At 40.5% G+C, this 27,390-nt stretch overlaps 1 protein-coding gene across 3 annotated transcripts in view; it reads right to left on the bottom strand.

Annotated features, from left to right (window-relative positions):
• The window catches only part of klhl21 (kelch-like family member 21), a 32,072-nt gene extending 4,922 nt beyond the window's left edge, over positions 1–27,150 (bottom strand). The window contains exons 1-3 of one of the 3 annotated variants that reach the window (XM_038309376.1): positions 27,010–27,150; positions 7,150–8,227; positions 2,436–2,841 (exon numbers count right to left, since the gene is read on the bottom strand). In XM_038309376.1, the coding sequence (XP_038165304.1) occupies positions 2,436–2,841; positions 7,150–8,176 (1,433 nt within the window). In that variant the 5' untranslated portion in view covers positions 8,177–8,227; positions 27,010–27,150. Of the gene's footprint in view, positions 1–2,435; positions 2,842–7,149; positions 8,228–10,917; positions 11,179–27,009 lie in introns of those variants that run through there. The other 2 variants (XM_038309375.1, XM_038309377.1) reach the window with 2 other exon arrangements.
• Positions 27,151–27,390: the final 240 nt, after the last annotated feature.

Genomic DNA, 27,390 nt, shown 5'->3' with positions numbered 1-27,390 from the left:
CTGCCTTAATTTACTAGATTGTGTCCTACCATTATCAGTAGTTATCTTACAAATGTAAAAAAACAATAAATATTTGAGGGAAAAAAAACAAAAACACGTAATAGTTTTTCGGCAGTACTCTCCGAGGTGACATCACGGGGTTGGTGGATACTTCTGTTAGTAGTTGAAGACATTACACGAGGACGTTTGTTGTAACAGGGAACTTAAGTGCGGTTTTATATAATCACAGCTTACAATGGAGTAAACTGCTCACTTTCTTCCTCTTCATCTGCTTTAACTTCCACCTCCATGCTTCTCTAAAGCTGCGTTCACATTCAAGGCGGTTCAGACATTGGATAAACCGGCGGCACCTCACAGCTTTAAAACACTTAAGAAATTTGCTTTGTTGGAAAACAAAGCTGAAGGGAGACTAAAGTGTCTAAATCCCATTCCTTATGCTGTGGATTCCATTCACCGTGTGACTCGAGTTGTAGTAAGGAGAGAAGGGGCAGCTGTTATCCCTGCTACCCGAAAAGCCGCCCGATCTTATGGTAATGCGGAGATTGACAGCACATCACAAGTTACAGACAGACGCTATATGGATGAACTATTGTTGGATTTCTTACAGCTGTATATGTGTTTTGGGGACATAGCAGGTTGGCAAATGCTAGCTGCTGTTCACCGTTGCCCACGGTGTCGGAGTCCATCTGCTGTCAGGAGGCTGACCTGGACCGCACTACGCAGCTGCTTGAGCGTTACCATTTAGATTGAGGTGCTGAGAAATTTTGGAGGTGGCCGTGCTGTCAGTGAGCAAAGAAATTGGAGCGACGAGTAAACGCTTTTAAGGAATAAAGCTGGCGGGATTGTGAGGGAGAGGGCAGGTAACCTGACTGCCTGTTGTGGAAACGGGGGATTACAAAATAGACCATTTCTCTGGAAGTTTGGACCCACTGTGGTAGCCTGTGGCTAAGGGACCCTGTGCTGCCCCTAACTCTGTGTGCGAGTTATAGGGGTGTAAATAATAATCGTTTTGTAGCGATGCATCGATCCAACAGCCGACGATCGGATGCATTGACACGTCTGCAAGAGAACCGATTGTTTTTTTTTTTCCTCCGGTCTATTTTTATCCATTTGCTCCTGGGCGTAATTCTCCCTCCCGTGCTGCGGTGGCGCTAAACCTATTTTGCCCTCCTACCTCGCTTCCTGGTTATACTCTCACAGCAGTGTGTTGCAGTAAGCTTGACACAGACATTTTTAAATTATGCTCAGTATTGAAGCGTGGTCTGTGCTACACGCTGTGGGTCTAGATACGGCCGAGGCGGCGAGGAAGTGGGGGCGAGTTTATTCCGACGACGGAGGGAGATGAGGGCCACAAAGAGCGGAGATCCAGGTGGAAAAAGGGTCCCAGCGTTCTCGCGCACCTCACTCTTCTAGAGGGTCAAACTTCACGAGTTGTTTTCCGTAATTTCGGTCATAAAAACTAAACAAGCCGGCCTCCTGTCTGCGGCACTGTTAGCGGTCAGCTACAATTTGGGAGAGGAGCAGCGGAGCGTCTCTCAAAGGGGCGGGACGTCTGGAGCCGAGGTATTGCATTGCACTCATTGCACTGATTTTCTGCAGTATTTTTGCAATATTTATGATTCAACTTTTCTACTTCTGTTATTTGCCGTTTCTAAAAAGAAATGCATAACGATATTACAGATTTCATTGATTTATTTCAAACTTGAAACATTATTTAGCCTGTAAGGTGTAAAAAAAATAAAAAAAAAATTAACCAATTAATCAAATCGAATCGTGGTGTATTCTTGAGTATCGAAAATAATCGAATCGTTGGGTCAGGAAATCGATACTGAATGGAATCGCCATGATGGGTGTGATTTACACCCCTAATCCCTACCGCTTGGAGTACTGCAAAATGGCGGTCCCCAGCCAAAAAAATTATTAACAACGCTATGTTTTTTCTTTTATAAATTTCTCACATTTGTAAGATGATTACTGAGAATAGAAAGACAAAATCTGGCAAATTATGTTGGTTTGGTCAACTGATTCGTGTCCACTTGAAGTTATTGACTAGCTATAAAACAGCTCTTTACTTTTCAAAAAGTGAGTCAGTATGTCAAAACAACAAAACATCTGAGAGAAAAGCTGGACTTAGGATAGCAATGATACATCTAGCTTCTTTAGGTTAAAAAGGGAGCACTGATGCTGAATGTAGTGCTGGTGAGGAGCTACACTCCAAGGACATTATCTACATACAATGAAAGCTGATGCTGTAGTAAATTCAGCATCAGCTTTATTTGGGGGGGAATTTAAAACCATCTTACAATAAAAAATGACATGGAAATGACTAAAAGATTCCTCTTTTCTAAATGGACATGATCAGCACTCTGAATTGAATGCTAACGAGGAAGGTTACCATAGTAACAAGGGATTGTATTGAGGAAGAGATCCCCTACCTTACAAAGTAAATAAGGCCATTGAGCGTCACGGTTTTTGGAGTGAAGGCCCACGGAGGCAGCTGTCCACAGTTGACCAACGTCCAGCGGTTGGTGTCCGGGTCGTAGCTCTGGATGGCCATGGTGTCCTCGCTGGTCAGGCAGCCGATGGCGTACAGCCAGCCGTTGCACGCCGTCGTGGCGCAGTTATCCATGGGATGCAGCATGCCGGGCAAGGCCTCCCAGCAGTCCAGAGCCTGATCGTAGCGCTCCGTGCTGTCCGACGCCACCACGTACAGCTGGCCCTTCAGGACGCAGGAGCTGTGGTATTCGCGCGCCTTCAGCATAGGCGACACCTCCGTCCACTCGTTTACGCTGGACTTGTAACGCCATACGCCGTCGTAGAGGCGGGAGCCATCGGAACCACCTAAAGCGCATGAGCTAATGTTATTTTCCTCAACATATACAGAACACTTATCCAACTATGGTGAGAAAATTTGTAAATTCAAATATGAAAAATCCATGATTTTAATCAATAAAAACATTTTAAATAACTTTGCTGTTTTCTCTGATTTTTTTTCTTTCATTTTTTAAAATAAAATTTTGTTTTTACATAATTTTTTTCTGTTCTTTTTTTTATAGTTTGCAACCGTAACTCACTACTTATCTAGATGATCCATCCGGAAATAAAAGATCGTCCTCTATACCTTTAAATAAAGTTTTAATTTAGAATTTCATTAAAAAAGTGCAAAATACTTTCATATGATAAAGGGACTATAAATAAAAGCATTCAAAAAAACAGCAGACTATTTAAGTTTGTTATATTATCCATGAATAAAAGCGTAGCCTTTCTTCTAGTGGCATGGGAAAACAATGTTTTCATCTCTGTGTGTTTGTGTTGCTATAGCCATATGAATCGTGTTCTGGTCTCTTTTGCATATTTTCTGCACACTAAGCAACTCATTAGCTTAGCATTGTCATAAATAAGCCTGTCTCTTGGAAAACAGCCTTCCTGAAAGCAACATTTTTTCAATAAACCTCCTCTTTGCTCTGGGGACTTTAGATCTTTGCTCCTCCTAGTCTTTTAAAAGGCTTGGTTGCTCCTACTATATACCGCCTGGTGGTGGTTGTGTTGTTAAATGACGGGGTATTGGGTGGGGTGCTCTCTGTACACTCGTCTGTCTATTGGCGTGTGAGGAATAAAGGGACAGAGGGGAATCTAACCATAATAAAAGGAGAAAGGACTTAACTGAAGCGCAACTGTCGTTCAAACATTTACTAGCCTAGTGGCGAATGATGCTCTGTCATAAACTCGCCAAATGAAACATCTACTTGCATTTGGCGAGTGGCAAGTGTTAATTTCGGATCATGGGTTAGACAGCGGACCGCTCCAGTTAATCAAACTAGAAACCACAAATCAGTCTCTAAGTCTGGATGTAGTGATGGACTCAGACCTGAACCTTCAGAGGCTTATAAAGACAAGGCTGGCTTTCTATCACTGAAAGAACATCTCCAGGAATAAAGGACTAATGTCTCAGCAGGACCTTGATTAACTAATTCACTCATTCACATTTAGTTGAATTGATCACTGCAGCGGTGTCTTCACAGGTCTGCCTAAACAGTGGATCAGACAGCTGCAGCTGATCCAGAACGCTGCTGCCAGTGTCCTCACTAGAACTAAGAAAGTGGCAGATGGCCGCTCACACTTAGCTTGATTCTGCTGGAGGTTTCTTCCTGTTAAAAGGGAGTTTTTCCTCTCCACTGTCGTTAAAAGCATGCTGATGAAGATTCTCAGTCATCCAGGTCATAGTCATTCCGTAAAAGTTAAAAAAATATCCACTGGACTTGGTCACTTGGTAACCGATCGGTTACCATTTGCATGTTTCAAAGCGATACAAGGCTTTGTCTATATAAGACTCAAACTCACTGCGGATCCAGATATTTGAATTGAGAAAGCTTCCTGAAGAGGTTGAGAAATGTTTTCAAATCTTGGAAACCAAGTCCAGTGGATATTTTTTGAACTTTTACGGAGTTGCAAGCATGCTTGGTGTGAATGATTGTTGAAGAGTCAATAAGTTGATGCAACAAGCTGGTTTTTCCTAATATGGAAAACTTTGAATGAATATAACTGTATGATCTGGTTGAATTGTTTAAATAAACTGAATAGAACATCGGCCCAGTTCTAAAGTCCCTCAACTGACTCGGAGAAGAGTCTATAAATCACTGGATGGCTGAGCTCTAGAATACACTACAGACTTGTTGTCAGTGGATCAACAGTCAGACCTAAGGTCTTCATGATCCAATCTACTCTGCAGAACTAATAATTAAAATTTTAGTTCTTATCCTCCACTAATCTGGAATAAACTCCCTGAAAACTGTAAAAGAGTTGTAACCCTTAATTACTTTAAAGCCAGATTAAAAACCTGTTTAGAGTGGCTTTTGACTGAGCTATCTAAACATTAAAAGCTAAGTTTTTAGTCCAACTTTTGTTCCGTTGGATTGAAAACTTAGCTATTAATTAACATTTATTAAAATTTTTTCCTCTCATTATATAAATGTGTCTCTTTAATTGGCCAAGTATTTATGTTACCCATTAGCCTGACGTAGTCCTACTCCATTCTAGTCAGAATATGAGTCTGATGCTGCTCCATAGAGCTGTGATTATGGGGCGTGTTTCGAACGAACCAGGAAAAAAAATGCCTCTGCACTCAATTGGATAGACCTACAACCAATAAGAGCAACGGAGTGCGTGACGTACACTATATTGCCAAAAGTATTTGCTCACCCATCCAAATTATTGGAATCAGGTGTTCCAATCACTTCCATGGCCACAGGTGTATAAATTCAAGCACCTAGGCATGCAGACTGTTTTTACAAACATTTGTGAAAGAATGGGTCGCTCTCAGGAGCTCAGTGAATTCCAGCGTGGAACTGTGATAGGATGCCACCTGTGCAACAAATCCAGTCGTGAAATTTCCTCGCTCCTAAATATTCCACAGTCAACTGTCAGCTGTATTATAAGAAAATGGAAGTGTTTGGGAACGACAGCAACTCAGCCACGAAGTGGTAGGCCACGTAAACTGACGGAGCGGGGTCAGCGGATGCTGACGCGCATAGTGCGAAGAGGTCGCCAACTTTCTGCAGAGTCAATCACTACAGACCTCCAAACTTCATGTGGCCTTCAGATTAGCTCAAGAACAGTGCGCAGAGAGCTTCATGGAATGGGTTTCCATGGTCGAGCAGCTGCATCCAAGCCATACATCACCAAGTGCAATGCAAAGCGTCGGATGCGGTGGTGTAAAGCACGCCGCCACTGGACTCTAGAGCAGTGGAGACGCGTTCTCTGGAGTGACGAATCGCGCTTCTCCATCTGGCAATCTGATGGACGGGTCTGGGTTTGGCGGTTGCCAGGAGAACGGTACTTGTCTGACTGCATTGTGCCAAGTGTAAAGTTTGTTGGAGGGGGGATTATGGTGTGGGGTTGTTTTTCAGGAGCTGGGCTTGGCCCCTTAGTTCCAGTGAAAGGAACTCTGAATGCTTCAGCATACCAAGACATTTTGGACAATTCCATGCTCCCAACTTTGTGGGAACAGTTTGGAGCTGGCCCCTTCCTCTTCCAACATGACTGTGCACCAGTGCACAAAGCAAGGTCCATAAAGACATGGATGACAGAGTCTGGTGTGGATGAACTTGACTGACCTGCACAGAGTCCTGACCTCAACCCGATAGAACACCTTTGGGATGAATTAGAGCGGAGACTGAGAGCCAGGCCTTCTCGTCCAACATCAGTGTGCGACCTCACAAATGCGCTTCTGGAAGAATGGTCAAAAATTCCCATAAACACACTCCTAAACCTTGTGGACAGCCTTCCCAGAAGAGTTGAAGCTGTTCTAGCTGCAAAGGGTGGACCGACGTCATATTGAACCCTATGGATTAGGAACGGGATGTCACTTAAGCTCATATGTGAGTCAAGGCAGGTGAGCAAATACTTTTGGCAATATAGTGTATGTTAAGCGACGCATAGTTGTTGTCAACAAAAATCAAAGCGTGCAGTTGCACGCCTAGAATAAGAAGATGAGCCTTGATCGCGTTTCTCTGTTCCTCTTTTAAAATTAATTTGCTGTCGATATCTTCTAGAACAGACCTAATAGCAGAATCTACTCACCTCAACTCTCCAGCAGCAGCCATTATTGTTGTTACCCAAGCGCGCTTTGGTGACGTGGTTGATTACGTTACTGTTGATCATCTGTCCATCATCGTATAAAGCCCGTCCTGACAATTTGATTGGCCCGCCAGATATTGTGCTAGCATACTCGCGCTAATATTGAGCAATGCAAGACCGAACTTCCCGACCTCAAACGTTGTGGGCGGGACTAAGTTCGGAATGACACCCAGGCTAGTTACCTATATGCTACTGCAAAGTACTTTTTTCCTGAATGTTCAGCAGTTTGATTTGTCAGACGGATGAAATTACTGAAATTGAACCAAAGAAATTTTATTAAATTGAACTGAACACATTAAATGTGGGATACAGAATTTATTTTTTTGTATTTGTTCCATTTAAATAAGGGTCTAATTTAATTAAATCCAGTTTATTTATATAGCCCCAAATCAAAATCCCTGTAATCCCAATGGAGGAGAATGTAGAGACATTTGTTCGCATTGTGTCGTTGACTCTTCAGCAATCCCTCGCACCGGGCATTCAGGAAGGAGGAAGTATCAAGGGGCTCCTTACCTGTGACATAAATGTCGTTTCCGAGGGCAGCTATGCTGTAACCTCCTCCTAGATGGTCGGGGAATTCAGCCAGGTAGCGCCACTGCCCCGTCTGAGGGTTGTAACAGTCCACTGTGACCAACTCATCGCAGTCCTGGTCGCAGCCTCCGATCACCACCAGGATTTCCGCCAATCCCGTCGAGGGCCGAGGCCGCATGCGGTGGCACGGCCTGTCGTAGCGGTCGTACTCGCAGGACTGGAAGCTGCGGGCTTCGTTCACCATGCGGAGGCAGGTGGGCGACAGGTAGACGAGCGGGTCGCTTTCCACGTGGGCCAAAAGGAAGAACCTTCGGACGAACGGGAGGCGGACCTGCTGGAGGAGTTCGGGCCAATAGTGCAGCCGTCGCTGCAGATCGGTCTTTACCCACCGCACAGCGATTTGATAGACCGTCTCCTCTTTGTCCACGCAAAGCTCGTCGTCAGACACAAACTCCAGCAGGCGCTTCCACGGCAACCGCTCAAAGTCTGTCCCTTTGGCCAGCTCCATTATGTTTTTCAGGACAAAGCGGCGCGCGCTGGCAGCCAGCTCCCTGCAAGCGTAGGCCTCAGCGAAGTCTTGGATCTCCAAACAATTGGACACGTCCAGACGCTGCTCCAGAAAAGCACAGCAGGCCTCTTTAACCGAGGGGAACTGAAACAAATCGGCCGTCTTCAGCAGGAGGTCTACGTTCTCCTGAGTGACCGTGACCCGCCCCGTGTAGCAGAAGTCGACCAGTAAGCCTAAAAGCTCAGCAGACACCTCGTGGAGAACCACCCTGTCCATCACGCTCTCCTTTAACGTCCCGGTGAACATGGCTCGGAAGTAGGTGCTGGCGGCAGCCAACACCGTGCGGTGGCAGTGGAACTCGCGGCCCTCGGCGCACAAAGTCACATCGAAAAACTTCCGCTCGGCTCGTAGCTCGTGGATTCCTCTCAGAAGGTTGAAAGCATGCGACGAGTCAAAGAAAGGCAAAATGGACGGCTGCATCTGGAGTACTGGTTTCTCCATCTCTTCCTCGCCGTGTCTCACTGGTGGTTGATCTCAGAATGAAGATTTCATCTGAAATGAACATCAGAAATTCTAAATTAACATGAATTCTGCCACAATAACGGGACTATGTGAGGTTCTATATATTATTTAAATCCATCTTGGAAATCAGAAACTTTTGCACCAATTAGTTTAATTTATTGATGCCTTTTTGAATTAAAATGTTTTGATTTTACTATATAAACATGTAGTATTTTGCCTCAAAAGTCGACCTTGGAGTAAAAACATTTCAACTGCATCATAAGAAGCCGAAAATAAAGTAAGAGTCATTATAGCCATGATGACTATAACCTCTAAAAGGAACATTCATGCTGTCATTTTCAGTAATTGTGATGCAGGTAGGATCGTTTACATTTTTTATCAAGCTGTATTTTAACCATGTGATTAAAATAGGCATGATTTAGCTTATTAGCTTGTCACAACTACCAAGAACTACTAACTAATCCAACATCTGTTGTTCTCCTTTTTAATTCTTGCCAAACAGGATCATATACATGCATCTGATGGCATAAACAACCTAATTTTGGTGCAGCGTGGTGCAAATACGTGTGTTGAATGCAGGTATTTTGCTACTAGTTTAAGGCCCAATCCACAGGGAGACCATGTTAGACGTAAACACAAAGATATTTTGTCGCGTAAGCTGTGTTTCCAAATGGAACCGGCATTTTAGGAGAGCATAAACAATTTTTTTTTTTTTACCGAATGTAAATGCAACACACATTTTTCTCAACCTCCATCTTCAACCTGCATGCGCCTCTTTAGCGCCATGTTGCTGTTTTTTCCTGCGAGGGCCCACTGTTTATTTTCAGCGGTTTGGATGTTATTCGGTGTTGCAGCGCCACCAAAAGGCCTGCCATATGCACTACAGCGTCTCTCATTTTTTATCGTATCGTTTATTGGTATTGTGATCCATTTCTAGTCAGGATAACAATTTTAATTTATCATCTAAAGAATAAATTAGAATTAATGATGATTAAAAACTAAAAAAAATGGTGACTTGTTAGTTCTATTTTTTATATTTAAATTTTTTCCATTCGGCCATTGGCAAATTTTAAGAATATGATTAAATGTCGTTACTACGGGATATTTAACAACATAAATCCCACTTCTTTATGCATCTGGTGTTTTGAAGAAACACATTTTAAATGTTTATTTTTCCAATATTGGTGTTTTTGATTATGGGGCCATGATTTTTGTTGCAAACACCACTGCACAGTTAGCCAAGATCGATTTCAAAGAATTAACGAAGAGTTCTTATCGCCAATTTTATCAACATCACAATAGTACCGCAAAATATTGTGATAAGATCTAAGCTCTAGTCTGCATGTGAATCAGTTCTAAGCCGTTTTTAAAACAGGGTTCAGACAGGAAGGAATAAGTAACTCTAATGCTTTTTAATGTTCTTAGAAATGATTTTAATGCCACAAGAACCCATGAGTCTTATTGTTATATATATATATATATATATATATATATATATATACACATACACGTTAAAATCCTTCATCATCTTCACCATCAACAGGCTGCAGCAGTGTCCTAAATTCCTCGTTTTCCAGCCACTTTTGTTGAAATTTGCCTTTTTCCCCTATTCTCTAGATTTTTCTCCGCCTATATGACTTTAGGATCATTCGGGAAGCAGTTCTGCACAAACATGAAATTGTTTTTAGAAACGTTTTAATTTTTTATTTTAAATAAAAGTGCATGGGATACTGTATATATCCCATGCACTTTGTTTTCTTTTCTTCTTTGACTAGTTGAGCTGTTGTAACGAGTACATTTCTCCACTGTGAGATCAATAAAAATCAATCAATCAATTTCTAAACACTATTAATAAAAACATGTTTTTCAACACTGCAAAGAAAATGTCTCAAGCGAAGCATTTTTAACTATTTTTAACTTAAAATAATACTTTATAATACTCTATTGAAACCAATTTTACTCCAGTAAAAAACAATATATATATATATATATATTCAAGAAATTATTAAAGTAAGAGTTTAAAGGCATTTGGTAAAAAGACTATTTGAGTTATAAGTAACCAAACACCTCATCCATTTCAATATGTAAAGATGACATCAGGAATTATTACAAAGTCGGGTAAAGGAAATACCTTTCCAAATATAATTTTTTTTTTTTTACATAAATCTATTATTGATAATATCTACTTTTTACCATATTTCAAAAATAAAAGCATCAAAAGTCTCACATCAACTATCAGTTTCAGGTCCATTTTTTGGTTGAAACAAACATGTTTGTTCTTCATTCAGTCATTTTATTCACAGTGAGAAGAGGAGCAAAAAGTTATTGCACATTTTCTTAAGTGCTCCACTAAGTATGTAATTATTTCAGCAAGTAGCATACCTTATTGTCGGGTTATGATGAATCTTGGTAACAATTTGATTACTAAATTAATAAACTAATTGCTGATCATTTTGTTTACAGTCAACTTTTTTTTCTCCCAGATTTCTCCAGGAACACGTAAAAGTAAAAAGTTACAGCATATAAAACTTTTAGTTTCTCCAGACCACTGTTGAATTAAATTTTTTTTCTTATTTTTAAAGGGATCCAAAACTAGTTGAACATATTGTTATAAATATGTCTTAATTTACATATCAACTTAAAAAGGGCAATTTGCGATACAAAAAACTCATAATTACTTAACCACAAAAAAAGTAAAAGTACACCGTGGATAAATTTACCCCAAAAGAAGAATGTTGTGAAAAAGTTCCTCAATCAAATGTAGTTCCTGCCGATCAGACTATGAAACCAAAGCAGAACAACATCAGATAAAAGTTTTCCTACCAGTTTCTCCAGGCTTGTTACTAAAGTGACGACGTAAAACAGTCTAGAAAGTACCGCCGTGTATCGGGACACGACGCTGATGAATGTGACCAGCTCCTTCCAGCTCGCTTGTGGTCTGCAGCTAAAAATACTCCCATGGTGTCCATTTCCAGACAGGAGCGGGGGGTTGGATTTTTGGGGGAGAACACCTAACAGGAGGGGGAGCTGAGGCTGAGACCCCCCCCCCCACCGCAGACTCTGCTATGTCTCTCCAGTCACTCAGAGTGAGGAAGGAGAGCCAGCAGAGCCTCGGCCTCCTTACCACCTGCAGTGCTTCTTCCTGTTACAAATTTTCCAGTAATCTGAAGCAAAAACAGGTTCGATCTGATCGGGAAAAACATCCCCTGCTTCAGGCTTACATGAAGAAAGAAAACTGTTTTATCAGCATTAAGAAAACCTGCAACCTGTCAATGATGGATATTAATGTTACTACAGACTTTATTGGACTGCCTTGAAGTTTGACAGATACCAGCCTAATGAGAAACACATTTTACTTTCATTAAAATAAAACTTTGGCTCTATAAAAATTTCTGATATAAACTAGGGGTGGAACGGTTCACAAAATCCATGGTTCGGTTCAGTTTACGGTTTCATGGTCACGATTTTCGGTTCGGTATATCTATTATGTCTTGTATAGTATAACACTTGTTGCACTTTTATCCACAACTTTCTTTCCGCCGTCATCGTAGGTCACTCTAAATGCAAAGCGGTCCCATACAGCAGACCTATAAAGTGCTGCTGGCGCGTCTTCCAGCTCCTGTTCTTTCCCACTCGCCATACCCACACATTTCTCCACAACAACTGATTTTTTTTCTGCTACACCCGGCTACGTTGCTTCGCTTCTTCTTCTTCTTGTTTACTACTGGTGGTTGGTTTTGGTCGCAGTACCGCCACCTTCTGCTCTGGAGTGTAATCGCTTCGCCTATGAGAAAAAGGAGCAGCGCATGAACCGAACGCAACACACACGAACCGAACCGAGACAGTCGAACCGAACGGTTCGGACGGTTTTCATAAACCTTTCCATCCGAAATATAAACTTTAAAGTCGTAGGGAAGCGGCTGTTCCAAGCGTTGCATTTTCGGATTCTCCCGAGTGGTACGCAAATTTACACGAGTGAATAAAGTGAATGTGATTGGTCGTCGAGGGGGTGGAACTGTTGTGGCAGAAGGTTTGCCAGTCATTTTGGTTGTGGCCTGTTTTTCGGAAACATGTTGCTAACCAGTTAGCAACTTGATGCTACTTGGTCCCTATGGGAAATGACATTGGGACCAATTAGCACTTAGCAACGAAACTGTCAAGGAACGCTAAGGACAGCAGAAACATGCAAGAGGAGGAGAGTTTTGTGTTGGAGGTCGTGGATGAGTCTCCTCCGTCATCCATTTTTTATTTAGAGGAGGAAAGCGGGGACGAAGATGTTGTGGAAGAGGACGCCAGGGCGGCAGAAGCTTGGTTTGGTGTAGAAGGCTTCCAGTCGTACATGTTTGAGCCCTTGCCTCGCAACACTGCCAGTTCTGTTAGCTCTACGCCTGCCGAAGACACAGACGTCCATCCCCGTGAACACTGGGACAGAACTCAATGGGAAAGGAAAGGATTCTGATCTCTTATTTCAACAGTTGCATATATTAGCTGCGACATATGAATCAAGATGCTATGACAAAAATAATTTGATTGACAGACGACCAAATTTGGGTGTACAAGCTGACGTATGACTAACTGGCCTGCATAAGATAATGAAAGAAACCCACAGATTTTAAGGCAGGACTTTTTTTTAAATAGAAATTTTCTAACTTTTGGGACAATATTTTCTGATAAAGAGTACATTTATATACATGTTTAAGCCAGAATGATTTGACATTTAAATATAACTTCCCTACATCTTTAAACCAAAATAAAAGAAAGTTTCTTCGCGGACAAATATGAAGTCAGAATTCTGCCAAAAGTCAAGATGCTTAAAAACACTAATTTTTTTTGTTTTGTTTTTTAAAACACACGTTAACTACCTTTAGGCACATTTTGAACATTTTATGCAGATTCAATATCATGATGTCATAAATACATCACAAGCATGAGCTAATTTACTCAAACTAAACAGTAACTGTTAGTTTACTTTTGTCATTCTTTAAGAAAACATGTTTCAAGGGCTGCAACTAATGATCAATTTAATTATTTAATTTTTATTAAATTATGATTATTTTTTAGATTAATAAATTAATAATTGGATAGCATATCAGGTGAAACTAAAAGGTTTCCACTTCAGGAGTTCTGGATAGAGCATATTGACAGACTTGTTTTTTTTTTTTATCTTAAAGGAAAATTCCGGTTTTTAACACTTTTAGCCCATTTTCTGTAGTGTCCAGGATGAAATCGAATGATCGACACCAAAATTTTGACAATTGGTCCTGTCTCTGCTATTTGGCTCATGCAGAATCCCCCCCTGGCTGCTTCAGAATGGCTTCCATAGTGCATGTCCGATAATGTCCTTAAAACAACCTTAAACGTTCTTTTTTTAAAATATGCTACTCACCGGGTCGTCAGCAATGACGTCCAATGACGTTCCAAAAAAAGTTTCGTAAAGAAAAAACGTTCCTGTAGTGTTTTATTTAGCATTTTGTAAATCCCATTGAGTTCTGTTGGAATAGTCAATATCCCTCCGCCACCGGAAACGGAAATGGGGCCTGTTTACGCTTAGTTGTAGTCTTTTCGCAAGGCCCAAGTGTTTCTGCTTCACTCTGTGTACTCCGACGTCGAGGTGCTAACGTCTCTGTTAAACACTTAAAAAAACTCTGAAAATGGAATACGAAAGGTGGATTCTTGAGGAGGACATATTGGACTTTGAGTTTGACGGTAGAGGATACCGTCGCCAACTAGTGGTCTGGAGTGTGCAACGCTTCAGATTCGAACGGGAAACGGAAGTTTATAAGCGGTTGTGATGTATCGGAAAAAATAGTTCTGGCATTTACAAAATGCTAAATAAAACAAGACAGGAACGGTTTTTCTTTACGAAACTTTTTTTGGAACGTCATTGAACAGCGCTGACGACCCGGTGAGTAGCATATTTTAAAAAAAGAACGTTTAAGGTTGTTTTAAGGACATTATTGGACATGCACTATGGAAGCCATTCTGAAGCAGCCAGGGGTGGATTCTAAATGAGCCAAAAAGCAGAGACAGGACCAATTGTCAAAATTTTGGTGTCGATCATTCGATTTCATCCTGGACACTACAGAAAATGGGCTAAAAGTGTTAAAAACCGGAATTTTCCTTTAAATGCTCTAAGTGAGCCACTCTGTCACCTAAGGGATGTCTTAAAGCGTCTATACTCCAGTTAACAATAAATCGATTACTAAATAAGTTGAGGATTATTTCAATAATTGATTAATCTGATTGTTTCAGCCTAGTTGTTTTAATTTATTGTACAAAGCAAAAGGGGCAAAGCTAGTGAAGTTCTATTTCCACTTAATCCTTTTCCAAAATATCTATCTGTGGTGCTAAACGTGTTTAAATGTTCAACTCATATGCTTTTTTTGGTCGTTTTTCTTAATTGTTATAAATTTAAATGCTAGATTAATTTACAGATAGCCAAAGGTTTCTTAAAGAAGATTTTTTTTTCTGAAATAAACAAATTGTTACTAAAACTTTTCCACTTAAGGAGTTCTGGATAGAGCATATTGACATTTGCATTTGTTATCCTAAATGCAAAAATACTTATATATATATATATATATTTTTTTTTTTACAATTTTAGTATAATTACTGCCCTATGTGGGTTGCTCTGTCAGCTAAAAGGTATGTTTAAGAGTGTCTATACTATATTCAAGACTTATTACAATTTGTTTATTTTATTTATTTAACGATTATTTCAATTATTCGATTAATCACGATCAATTGTTTCAGCCCTAGTCTAGATGCTTAACTCTGGAGGAAAACTATAAGCAACAGGTTATATGCTTTTTTTGGTAGTTTTCAATTCAATTCAGTTTATTTATATAGCTTTAATTCACAACACGTCATCTCAAGGCACTTTACAATTCACCAGATCATTCAGTCAAATTAATTCAAAGTTTTCTATCTAAGGAAAACTAGTTGATTGCATCGACTCATTGACTCAAATGCAAACCCTCACACTAAGCATGCTTGTAGCGACAGTGGAGAGGAAAAACTCCCTTTTAACAGGAAGAAACCTCCAGCAGAACCAGGCTCAGTGTGAGCGGCCATCTGCTGAGGCCAACTGGGGTTCAAGGAGACAGAAGCAGAAAATGCTAAAAGAATATTTATACATATACACTATATTGCCAAAAGTATTTGCTCACCCATCCAAATTATTGGAATCAGGTGTTCCAATCACTTCCATGGCCACAGGTGTATAAATTCAAGCACCTAGGCATGCAGACTGTTTTTACAAACATTTGTGAAAGAATGGGTCGCTCTCAGGAGCTCAGTGAATTCCAGCGTGGAACTGTGATAGGATGCCACCTGTGCAACAAATCCAGTCGTGAAATTTCCTCGCTCCTAAATATTCCACAGTCAACTGTCAGCTGTATTATAAGAAAATGGAAGTGTTTGGGAACGACAGCAACTCAGCCACGAAGTGGTAGGCCACGTAAACTGACGGAGCGGGGTCAGCGGATGCTGACGCGCATAGTGCGAAGAGGTCGCCAACTTTCTGCAGAGTCAATCACTACAGACCTCCAAACTTCATGTGGCCTTCAGATTAGCTATAGAACAGTGCGCAGAGAGCTTCATGGAATGGGTTTCCATGGTCGAGCAGCTGCATCCAAGCCATACATCACCAAGTGCAATGCAAAGCGTCGGATGCGGTGGTGTAAAGCACGCCGCCACTGGACTCTAGAGCAGTGGAGACGCGTTCTCTGGAGTGACGAATCGCGCTTCTCCATCTGGCAATCTGATGGACGGGTCTGGGTTTGGCGGTTGCCAGGAGAACGGTACTTGTCTGACTGCATTGTGCCAAGTGTAAAGTTTGGTGGAGGGGGGATTATGGTGTGGGGTTGTTTTTCAGGAGCTGGGCTTGGCCCCTTAGTTCCAGTGAAAGGAACTCTGAATGCTTCAGCATACCAAGACATTTTGGACAATTCCATGCTCCCAACTTTGTGGGAACAGTTTGGAGCTGGCCCCTTCCTCTTCCAACATGACTGTGCACCAGTGCACAAAGCAAGGTCCATAAAGACATGGATGACAGAGTCTGGTGTGGATGAACTTGACTGGCCTGCACAGAGTCCTGACCTCAACCCGATAGAACACCTTTGGGATGAATTAGAGCGGAGACTGAGAGCCAGGCCTTCTCGTCCAACATCAGTGTGCGACCTCACAAATGCGCTTCTGGAAGAATGGTCAAAAATTCCCATAAACACACTCCTAAACCTTGTGGACAGCCTTCCCAGAAGAGTTGAAGCTGTTCTAGCTGCAAAGGGTGGACCGACGTCATATTGAACCCTATGGATTAGGAACGGGATGTCACTTAAGCTCATATGTGAGTCAAGGCAGGTGAGCAAATACTTTTGGCAATATAGTGTATATCTCGATACAGTGTTGTGTTTTCAGCTCAGTCAACCTTAGAAGAAAACAAAACCACTGAGGATGACTGTGGTGACCTTCTCTGAGCTTCATCTTAGGACACAACAACCTCCTAAAATATACAGGTGTCTTCTTACAGGGATTTGTATGAAGGTTGTTGTAAATCCTTTGGCTGAGATACACATTCCTCACCCAGGTTCAACAATAGAGCAATGTAGAGAGCTGTGCTGGGGGTCAACCTTCTCCTCTGAGGGCAAACGGAGCCTCATAACCCAAAGCAGAGGTAAACATCAATGGAAAAAACTCCCCAGCATATTTCTTGAGAAAGTCTCTGAATTACAGGTGCTGGTCATAAAATTAGAATATCATGAAAAAGTAGATTGATTTCAGTAATTCCATTTAAAAAGTGAAACTTGTATATTATATTCATACATTACATACAAACTCATATATTTCAGATGTTTATTTTGTTTAATTTTGATGATTACAAATGACAACAAATGAAAATCTCAAATTCATCATATCAGAAAATTAGAATATTGTGAAAAGGTTCAAAATTGATGGCCCCTGGTGCCACACTCTAATCAGCTAATTAACTCAAACCACCTGCAAAAGCCTTTAAATGGTCTTTCAGTCTAGTTCTATAGGCTACACAATCATGGGGAAGACTGCTGACTTGACAGTTGTCCAAAAGACGACCATCGACACCTTGCACAAGGAGGGCAAGACACAAAAGGTCATCGCTAAAGAGGCTGGCTGTTCACAGAGCTCAGTGTCCAAGCACATTAATAGAGAGGCGAAGGGGAGGAAAAGATGTGGTCGAAAAAAGTGTACAAGCAAGAGAGATAACCGCACCCTGGAGAGGATTGTGAAACAAAACCCCTTCAAAAATGTGGGGGAGATTCACAAAGAGTGGACTGCAGCTGGAGTGAGTGCTTCAAGAACCACCACACACAGACGTATGAAAGACATGGGTTTCTGCTGTCGCATTCCTTGTGTCAAGCCACTCTTGAACCACAGACAGCGTCAGAAGCGTCTTGCCTGGGCTAAAGAGAAACAGGACTGGACTGCTGGTGAGTGGTCCAAAGTCATGTTCTCTGATGAAAGTAAATTTTGCATTTCCTTTGGAAATCTAGGTCCCAGAGTCTGGAGGAAAAGAAGAGAGGCACTTCATCCACGTTGCTTGAAGTCCAGTGTAAAGTTTCCACAGTCAGTGATGGTTTGGGGTGCCATGTCATCTGCTGGTGTTGGTCCATTGTGTTTTCTGAGGTCCAGGGTCAACGCAGCCACATACCAGGAAGTTTTAGAGCACTTCATGCTTCCTGCAGCTGACCAACTTTTTGGAGATGCAGATTTCATTTTCCAACAGGACTTGGCACCTGCACACAGTGCCAACGCTACCAGTACCTGGTTGAAGGACCATGGTATCCCTGTTCTTAATTGGCCAGCAAACTCTCCTGACCTTAACCCCATAGAAAATCTATGGGGTATTGTGAAGAAGAAGATGCAATACACCAGACCCAACAATTCAGAAGAGCTAAAAGCCACTATTAGAGCAACCTGGGCTATCATAACACCTGAGCAGTGCCACAGACTGATCGACTCCATGCCACGCCGCATTGCTGCAGTAATACAGGCCAAAGGAGGCCCAACTAAATACTGAGTGCTGTACATGCTCATACTTTTCATGTTCATACTTTTCAGTTGGCCAACATTTCTATAAATCCTTTGTTTTTATTGGTCTTCAGGAATATTCTAATTTTCTGATATGATAAATTTGAGATTTTCATTTGTTGTCATTTGTAATCATCAAAATTAAACAAAATAAACATCTGAAATATATGAGTTTGTATGTAATGTATGAATATAATATACAAGTTTCACTTTTTAAATGGAATTACTGAAATCAATCTACTTTTTCATGATATTCTAATTTTATGAACAGCACCTGTAGTTATTATTCTGCAACAGGATGAGAAATCCTCCTTACCCTGAGGATTGTGGCTGATGACAGAAGCTGGGTCTAATTTCGAGATTGAGACTAGGAACAATAACAAACCCTAATCCCAAATAACAAACCCCATGGGTGATTCTATCACAGTTTTACCAGAAACAATGTAAAAAGAAACATCAAGTAACTAAGATTTTCTATTTTTTAGGATTCTTTTTTAATTTCTCTTTTTTTAGATGGAATTTTGCAAATTTCATTCTTTTCAAATTTGTTTTACAGATCACTCTCTTCACTTCTGGAGGCGGACAATCCTCTGGAGTGAGGGGAGAAGATCCATCTCTATAGGTCTGCATAAACACTAGCAATAATATCTTTATTGGTCATAGAACTGAGTATGAAAAACAGAAAAAGTAAAGTGGGAAAATATATAAAATCTGTAAAGAAAATTGAAATAGATCAATTGTAAAGACATACAATTTAGAGAGATCGAATTCTGAGAAAAAAAGCAAGCTTTTTCAAAAAAAATTTTCTTTTAGTTTTATTTCTAGGATTCCCTTTTTGTCTTATTTCCACTTACAAAATGTATTCTTTTTATCAGGCATTATGATTCATCATTGTGTAAAGCATAAGTCATGGATTAGCGGACCGCGGTCCAGATCCAGACCCAACCTGATTTAAAAACATTTATAGAATACCGCATGTTGTCTGACAGCAGTGTCTAATTTTACATGCGCCGCTTCTACTGTTTTTACGGTAAAGCCCTCTGGAGCGTCCGGCTCCAGGCTGCACGTGACACTAATTAGCCAATGAGCTGCTGTCAGTCTGGGTTGCTGCTGCTGCTACTTTTAGACACAGCAGGCAAACGTGTGGCGAGCCGGGCGATGGGAAAGAAGGAGAAGACGATGAGAAAAAGATAGCAGAAAAAGTGTGGACTGCTGGAAGAACTGTGGTGAACTGGTGAAAGAAAAGTGAAATGGCGTGCTCAAAGATGACCCTGCACATTTAGAGGATGTTTGGCTCAACCTGCTGCTGTGAAGCAGGATTCTCCACCATGAACAGAATCAAAAACAAATCTGGATCCAGGCTCAAAATGAGCTCCTTGATATGTGCTTGAGAATGGCTTAGTCTCCATTTAAACCCAGGTTTAAAGCCTTGCAGGGCAGCCTAAAGCCCACTGCCAACATTAAGACGGAAAGAAAAAACAAAAACAAACAGTCAGTTCAGGTGTTTTATAAAATATGTGCATCAGGAAATTGTCTATATAACTGAATGATTGTTGTTCTCTACTTAAAAAAAAAAACACTTTAGATTTTAAAATGGAAAAAAAATTTTTTTTCTTTTTTAATTCAATGTATAACATGGAGGCACAAAAACCTCATTTTATTTCAGTGTTAAATTCTGTTTAAAGTAGAAGATTATAATAAAAAATGTCTCCGGACCTTTACTGGTTGATGATTTTCTTTATTCGGACCCCGCTGATTTTTTATTGGTTACCACCTGGTGTTAAGCATAAATCCCTGCCACCTCATTTTCACCAGAAGATTTAAATGATTCTTCCCAGAACATGGAGTCATTTAAGAGCCTGATTCACCAAAGATGGCGGGTGGGGTTTAATATGGGAGCAGCTCTGTGTTTGTGTACACAAATCAAAAACAGACTTATTTCATGTAAAAGTGTTTTGTTGTTTTTCTGAGTAGTAGTTCAATGTGCAGTGCTGCCCCCTGCTGGAACAACCTTGCAGATTGAGAAAAACACAACGGATAAAAGATTTTAAAAAACTATATGGTTGAAACGCCGACTCTTAACTTGATTTGAGAGGTTTGAACAAAAAGACTGGATAAAAAAATTAGGAAAAAAGGAATTGAATAGAGTACCTTGAACTTGAACTCATTGAGACCACTAGATGCTGGGTTTTTGCTAAACCTTTACCAGATCGACCATCAGTTGCTGTTTGTTTAATGATGGCTGGGATTTGATGATCAGGTTTATTTTTCAATGCAATTTTACAGTAAAAAATATATTTTCCTTGACATTTAAAGAGTGGAAATAATCCGGACTGGACTCAATTCATGCCTTCGCTCCAGTGACTTAAAAATAAACAGCAGCCTCAGACATATACCTCATATAGGTGCTGCTGGTTGCCAGTAGGAAAACAACAACAAGGGAGAAATGGCTGAAGACAGTGAAGGAAATCCTTAATGAAGACAAAGGAGGGAAATGTCGAAGTCAAAATGGATTGAATATTAAAAGGGGGAATGACAGCAGACATTAATTAGAATGGGCAATCGACATGAGACCATTCTATTAAATATAATTCTAATAGAGGTTCCCCAATATCACAACGTTGACTTGTGATTATTGTTTGCTTCTAAGTGCCTTAAGTAGATTAATTTTTCTTGCAAAACTTTTTTCCCTTAGTAAAATTCAAGTGTCAGAAAAAAAAGAATGAATACTGGCACCCTCTAGTGGACAGCAGTAACATTACAACACTAAAATAAATCCCTCATTATTTAGTGAATAGACTAATAAAGTCCAATAAACCATTTATCAACAATTAATCATAAGTAGCATAGTTGTTTACATCCCTAGTTCATTGTTTTTTGTATCCTATTTAGTTAGTAACCAATTTTATGTGTAGAACTCAAATAAAATCTTGGATATAGAGAGTTTGATGCGCCCACTTTTATACAGTCTTTCAAAAAGTTTTGATATACACCAGATCTAGACAGTATTTAAATATATTCCCTTAAAAAAATCCTAACTTGCAATATAGCACCTGTAATACTTGGTTAAATATCATATTTTAAGCTTCATCACAGTAGGGCTGAAACATTGAATTGGATTAATCATGATTAATCGATTATTGAAATAATCATCAACTGATTTAGCAATCGATTGATCATTAAATGGAGTTTAGGGACTCTAAAAAATGTCTTTAGGGGACAAAGCAACCCACCTTGAGCAGCAATTTTACCAAAATTGCATATAAAATAAAAATGTTGCATTTAAGATAAAAATCTTTTTCTTCATTCAATATCTATCCAGATCTCAAGTGGAGAAGTTTTAGTTTCACCTGGTTTAAAGCTACAGTGTGTAATAATTACAGGGATATAAAGTCAGAAATTTAATATATTATACATAACTATGTTATTTATCATCATCTAAGAGCTCAGCCTCTTAACCTTAATATTTGCGTTGCCTTAGAATTCGTTATTTCTAATTACATAGGAGCGGGTCTCGCAGCCATGGGGGCAGACATCTTTGCGCTACGGCAGCGCAGAGCCAACAAACTAGCGATTGCGAGATCACCCATTATGCTCGAAAATAACTACGGCAAGTTGAGAGAGATTAACTGAGACGGTACTAAACAGTAGATGGCAGTATTATGCCTGAGAAGCGTTTAGTCTGCCTGAAACCAAAGACGAAGAAGAAGCAGGTATACTGCGCTTCAGTAACAAGAAAGGTGAACAAGGCGGCAGGCGTGAGTGACTTTGCAAACTGTGTGGCCAAACATCAGACGAATGGAGGATCATGCCTACTCTGTATCACAACGAAAAGCGGCGGACACCGAACCCCCGTCATCTAAGAAGCGGAAACACGACGAGAATAAACGCAAGCGTGACAAGAAACGGCAAAAAACACGGATCAACGGCACGGCATTTACACGATGGAAGTCACTGATGGAGGAAAAAGGTTTTCAAAGTGACGCTCAAGTTGCCAGTTTTCTCTTGGACAGGTAATTAATCCTACACACACAATTGTCTAATATCACTGCAGTTTTTGGAGTACAGGATGCTCAGACCTGTCTAAAACAATAACATGCTGCGTGATGATGCTGTTACCCCTTGCTCACACTGGCTCCGGTGTGGTTACCGAGCCGACGGAGACCGCAACTCCCGCACACCCCCTCTCACACCGCCCTTTTGACTACGGTGCGGTGCGGCTCTGCGGCTCCGGCAACAGGTCCGGAGATTTAACAGAAGTTCACTTGAGTTCACGTAACTTCACGCGATAACACGGCCCAAATAAGGATATTTGCGAGAGCTTGTTGCGGAGGTTCTCCGGCACGCCGCAAGGATAGCTTTCTTGCGGAATTTTCTGCAGCGCCGGAGTGTCTCGGTAACCGCAGCCGGACAGCTCAGCAGCCGGTGAGAGAGGTTTACGTCTTTTTAATGACTTGGAATCACTGCGGCGCCGCACCCACCGCACCGCAACGGTAAGACCGGAGTCGGTGTGAGCCTGGGGTCACTCTCCAGTATACTTATTCAGCAACGTCCCTGACGTTTCACAGGTAATGATTCAGTAATTTTCTGTAAAATAATTTTCTGGATATATACCTCGGTTACTTCTCTCCAGCTCCTTTGGAGATCTTCAAGCCTTTCCTCCTCTGCTCTAGTCACCCCGCTGGCACCCCTCCCTCGCCTGGCCCTAGCTGCATGCCCACCCCGGCCTCTCTGCCCTCTCCCTCTTCCTCGCCTTGTAACCCCCGTGCCAAGACTTGGACTCTGTAAACGGGGAATATATATTCTTCCAGCGAACACAATCTCGCTGTTAAACTAATGACTACAATTACTTCGTCTGTTTATATCACCATGCAAAGCAGCTCACCAAAACGTCCCAACGATGTAGAAAAAATAACGGGTATATTTATTATCTAAAGTCTACATGAAATCTATACCCTACACAGACTAATGAAATACTATCTGTAAAATTATCTATGTAAACAAACCTCATCACTTGAGAAGGTAGGCGATGCGGACGTCGTAGAAGACATTTTGTCCCGTAACGCTCGCCGTACTATTGGGGGGGAGAAGCGGTGGGGGGGAGATGTTCATGTTGCTGCAGTCTGCAGTCTGAACGTTAGATGTCGCTAAAAGTTACACACTGTAGCTTTAATTTCACAAAAAATCCTCATTAAAGAACCTTTTGCTATCCAATTATTAATCCAAAAAATAATCTGAACTTTAGACGACTGGATCGATATAACATAACATATATAAAATGGAAAAAATAACAAGCACAAGACTGAACAATTCTGTCAGTGGGGGCTACTTCCGTAGCGTCGTGAACTCGCATGCGCGCGCTTTCAGGAAATCCTATACACTACTGTTTATGCTCTAAAAACATTCTAAATGACTTCGTTTCGAGTAAATTCTGGATGCTACCCACTCAGGAAACTTGGAATACATTGGACGAGCAGTATGGAGGAATATTGACACGTTTTTTGTGGACTTTTATGGACCTTTCTGTCTCGGTCACCATAGACCTCCATTATTTGAATGTCAGCAGACAGCAAGAAGCCTCCCAGAACTCCAGATGCAATTGAGATATCAAAAAAGTACTCCAGAGTGTTGTTCAGCATGGGGGTGAGTAGAAAATGAAGGCTAATCATGTTTTGGGTGTACTATTCCTTTAAAAGATCTGATTTCACTTTTAGAGACCCAACTTGATAAAGTTTCCTTGGCAATCCAGTCTCCTATGACAGCCATACTTCATTATTATTTTATACTAAGTTTTTTTTGTTGTTGTTTCATCTTTATCTTTCACAGGAAGTGAGGTTGTAATTTTATTTAGACTAATATAATTCAATGGCTTAGTTGACCAACTTGTTTAAATGTAATTAATCTAATGAGATTGTGGTTTTTGCAAATGATACTTTCCTGAGAATTAATAAAGATAAAGGAAAAAAATTTTTAAATAATCGCCGGATTAATTGATTTGCAAAATAATTGTTAGCTGCAGCCCTAACGTACATTCTGCAAGTCTATGTGTTTGGCCAGGTGGATGACCTGTGCCTAAAGAATGTTTATTTTTAATGGCTGAGAAGCAGAAACTGATGAAAGAAAACTCAAAAAGATTCAGTTTGATAAAGCTAAATAAATACCAACACCTCACTACCGTCTTGAAAATCTAAAAAAGTCAAAGAAACCAAACTATATTTTCAGTAATTCTGCAGCACTTTTTGAGATTCAGGACAGAGAATGAAAACAGCAGCAGAGACGGATGTAATCATCCAAGTAGAGACGGATTAACCTACAGTTCTGCCCTTAAAAAGGCAACCCTAAACACACCTCATCTCATCCATTCTGTCCATGCCAGCACAAAGCAAATAAGAAAAACCAAGATAAGACGGCACATGGGTTCATCTGTTCTTGCTGTTTTGTCTTAGTTTTGATTCCTGCTGAGTTATCATTGAAGTTTGATGTCATGGTAAATGCAGTTTACTGCTGTTTAGTAGCTCTGACAGGAGTTCTGACCATTTATTGCAGACAATGTGCAATATTTAGCATATAAAGTTCCTAATTACACACAAACTGACCACCTTTAGGTATTACAATTTAACTCATTACAAAGAACTGTTCATAATACGGAATTTTAAGTTTTATTTTGACAAATTGCTATCTTAGATACTTCTTTACTAAAATTAAACATACTACAAGGAAGGAACTCATTTAAAGCACACTACCACCACCTTAAGAGCTGAAGCAAAATAAAAAAAAAATGAATAAAAAATTGGAATCTTTCTCTTACGTAGTGTACAATGACCAAAAGTGAGGGCCTCTGAAATTTGACATTTTGTTAATTTGCTAATATACTGCAAATGCAATTAATTCTCAGCCCTACTTCAGATATATCTGCCTTACTTGTTGGAGTGAGGCAGGTCCTAAGGACGAAGCTCAATGGCAAGAATAAATCTAAGGCAATAAATAGCTACGATCTACCAGTAATCAGATACCCTACAGGAACAATAAGCTGGTCAAAGGAAGAGGTACAGGCCACAGATGTTAACACACGAAAGCTCCTAACCATGCACAGAGGGTACCACCCCAAATCCAGTACCCTGAGACTGTACGCCAGCCGTAAGGACGGAGGCCGAGGAGTAATGAGCGTAACCACCACTATCCAGGATGAAATATCCAAGATCCATCAAGCACCAGGCTCCAACAGACGACATTCTCAGTGAATGTCTCAGACAATGGGGAACAGAAGATGAGGTGCCAGAGACTCCATCATCCGTGGACAAGCCCCTACAGGGGATGTACCACTGGAACATAATCGAAGTGGCAGATATCAGGAAATCCTACCAATGGCTGGAATAGTATACAGGAACATCTGTGCAGAGGATGGGCTGGAAACCCCAAGGTTAAAGTGGGAAACACCTCCCAAGATGGTAGAGAATGACCAAGCCAAGATCCTGTGGGACTTTCAGATACAGACGGACCAAATGGTAATGGCAAACCAACCGGACATTGTGGTGGTGGACAATAAGCCGTTGTGGTTGACATAGCAATACCAAGTGACTCCACCATCAGGAAAAAAGAACATGAAAAACTAGAGAAATACCAGGGGCTCAGAGAAGAGCTGGAGAAAACCTGGAAGATCAAGGCATCCGTTGTATATATGGTCATTGGGGGCCTTGGGGCAGTGACCCCCAAACTGAAGGAGTGGTTACAGCAGATCCCTGGAAATACATCAGAAATCTCGGTCCAAAAGAGTGCAGTTCTAGGAACAGCAAAGATACTGCGCAGAACCCTCAAGCTCCCGGGCCTCTGGCAGAGGACCCAGGAGGGGCAGACCACTCGCAATGGGTGAGGAAGAGTTTTATTTTTATATAAAAAGTATATAACTGCATAAATAAGTTTGTTCTTCTATTTGCAGCATGTTTTTTCTCCGGCACCGTTAACATTTGACCACTGCTGCACTTGATGAAATGGAAATGTTAATTTCACTGCTAAGCTGCTGCTCATTTACTGTCTGTATTTTTTATGCACTCTGTGTATAAAAAAGTACAATAAAAGTTGTTTAAACCTAAGTAAGTCTAAGTCTATTTTAGTCTTTTTAAACAAAAAAAAATAATAACATAAACAGGACATATTTTAATTGTTATTTTTATTGTTTGTTTGTTTTGCTTAAAATAATGTAAATAAAGGGATTTATATATTTTTTCAGAAGCAGTTATGGTGCATTTAAAAAAATCGGACTTACATTAAATCTTGTTTCGCTGTTATGTTTATCTCATTTAAGCATTAATGAAATGAAAAAAAAAAAAAAAAAAAAAACAGTTTAAGGACCTGATCAGCAGCCAGACATGATTTAAAACGTCCTCTTAGGTTAGAAGCATATAATAAATGAAATTTACCTCCTCTAAGCCATATATGGTCCAGGATGATATTCAAATCTGAAAACATCAGATTATGATGTGCACTTTCGACACATGCCTCATAAAAAATATGCTAATTATTATTTCGTCGTCACTTCGTAATTTTCTTCTTCTTATTCTTTTTAAAGAAGGAGACGTTTAAAGCTATTTATCCCCCTGTTCTTTCAGTTCAACACCCGAAACAACAGAAGCGTTACAGTTAATTTAGCGTTTAGTTAGATACGGCATTCAAGCTAAAATTAAAGTGTCCGACTCCTGGAAGAAATTACGAATCTTACATTTGGAAAGACAAGTCGCCAGCTGACTTACCAAGGTGTGCCCTCGCTGTAGGGAGGAGAGTTTAGAGAGAAAAGTTTAAAGCTGTTAATCAAAATCGTGCAAAAATTAAGTTTACAGCAGAAGACCTCGGCCTAGTCTGCGCCATGACAGCCTGATGTGGAGGAAGCGATGCCTTCAAGTGCCGTCGTAAATATGACGGTTTAGTAAAAAAAAAAAGGACATAAAAAAAAAAAAAAATTCCTTCCTTTTAACTGTTTAATTGTATAAACTGGTGCAAAGTATTTGGAATTCACTAATACTAATCTCTGATTGCTATCGCATTTTCTTGACATAATTTGCGTGATACTACTTTATTATATTCTATCTCTAAGTTTATGTTTTTATGTCTATGTTATTACCTTCATACCACGT

The sequence above is a fragment of the Cyprinodon tularosa genome, unplaced genomic scaffold, assembly GCF_016077235.1.
Source record: "Cyprinodon tularosa strain WSP-4 unplaced genomic scaffold, ASM1607723v1 ctg66, whole genome shotgun sequence".
NCBI classification, from domain to species: domain Eukaryota; kingdom Metazoa; phylum Chordata; class Actinopteri; order Cyprinodontiformes; family Cyprinodontidae; genus Cyprinodon; species Cyprinodon tularosa.
The sequence above is the reverse complement of the archived record's forward strand: the minus strand, read 5'-3'. Positions and strand labels throughout refer to the sequence as shown.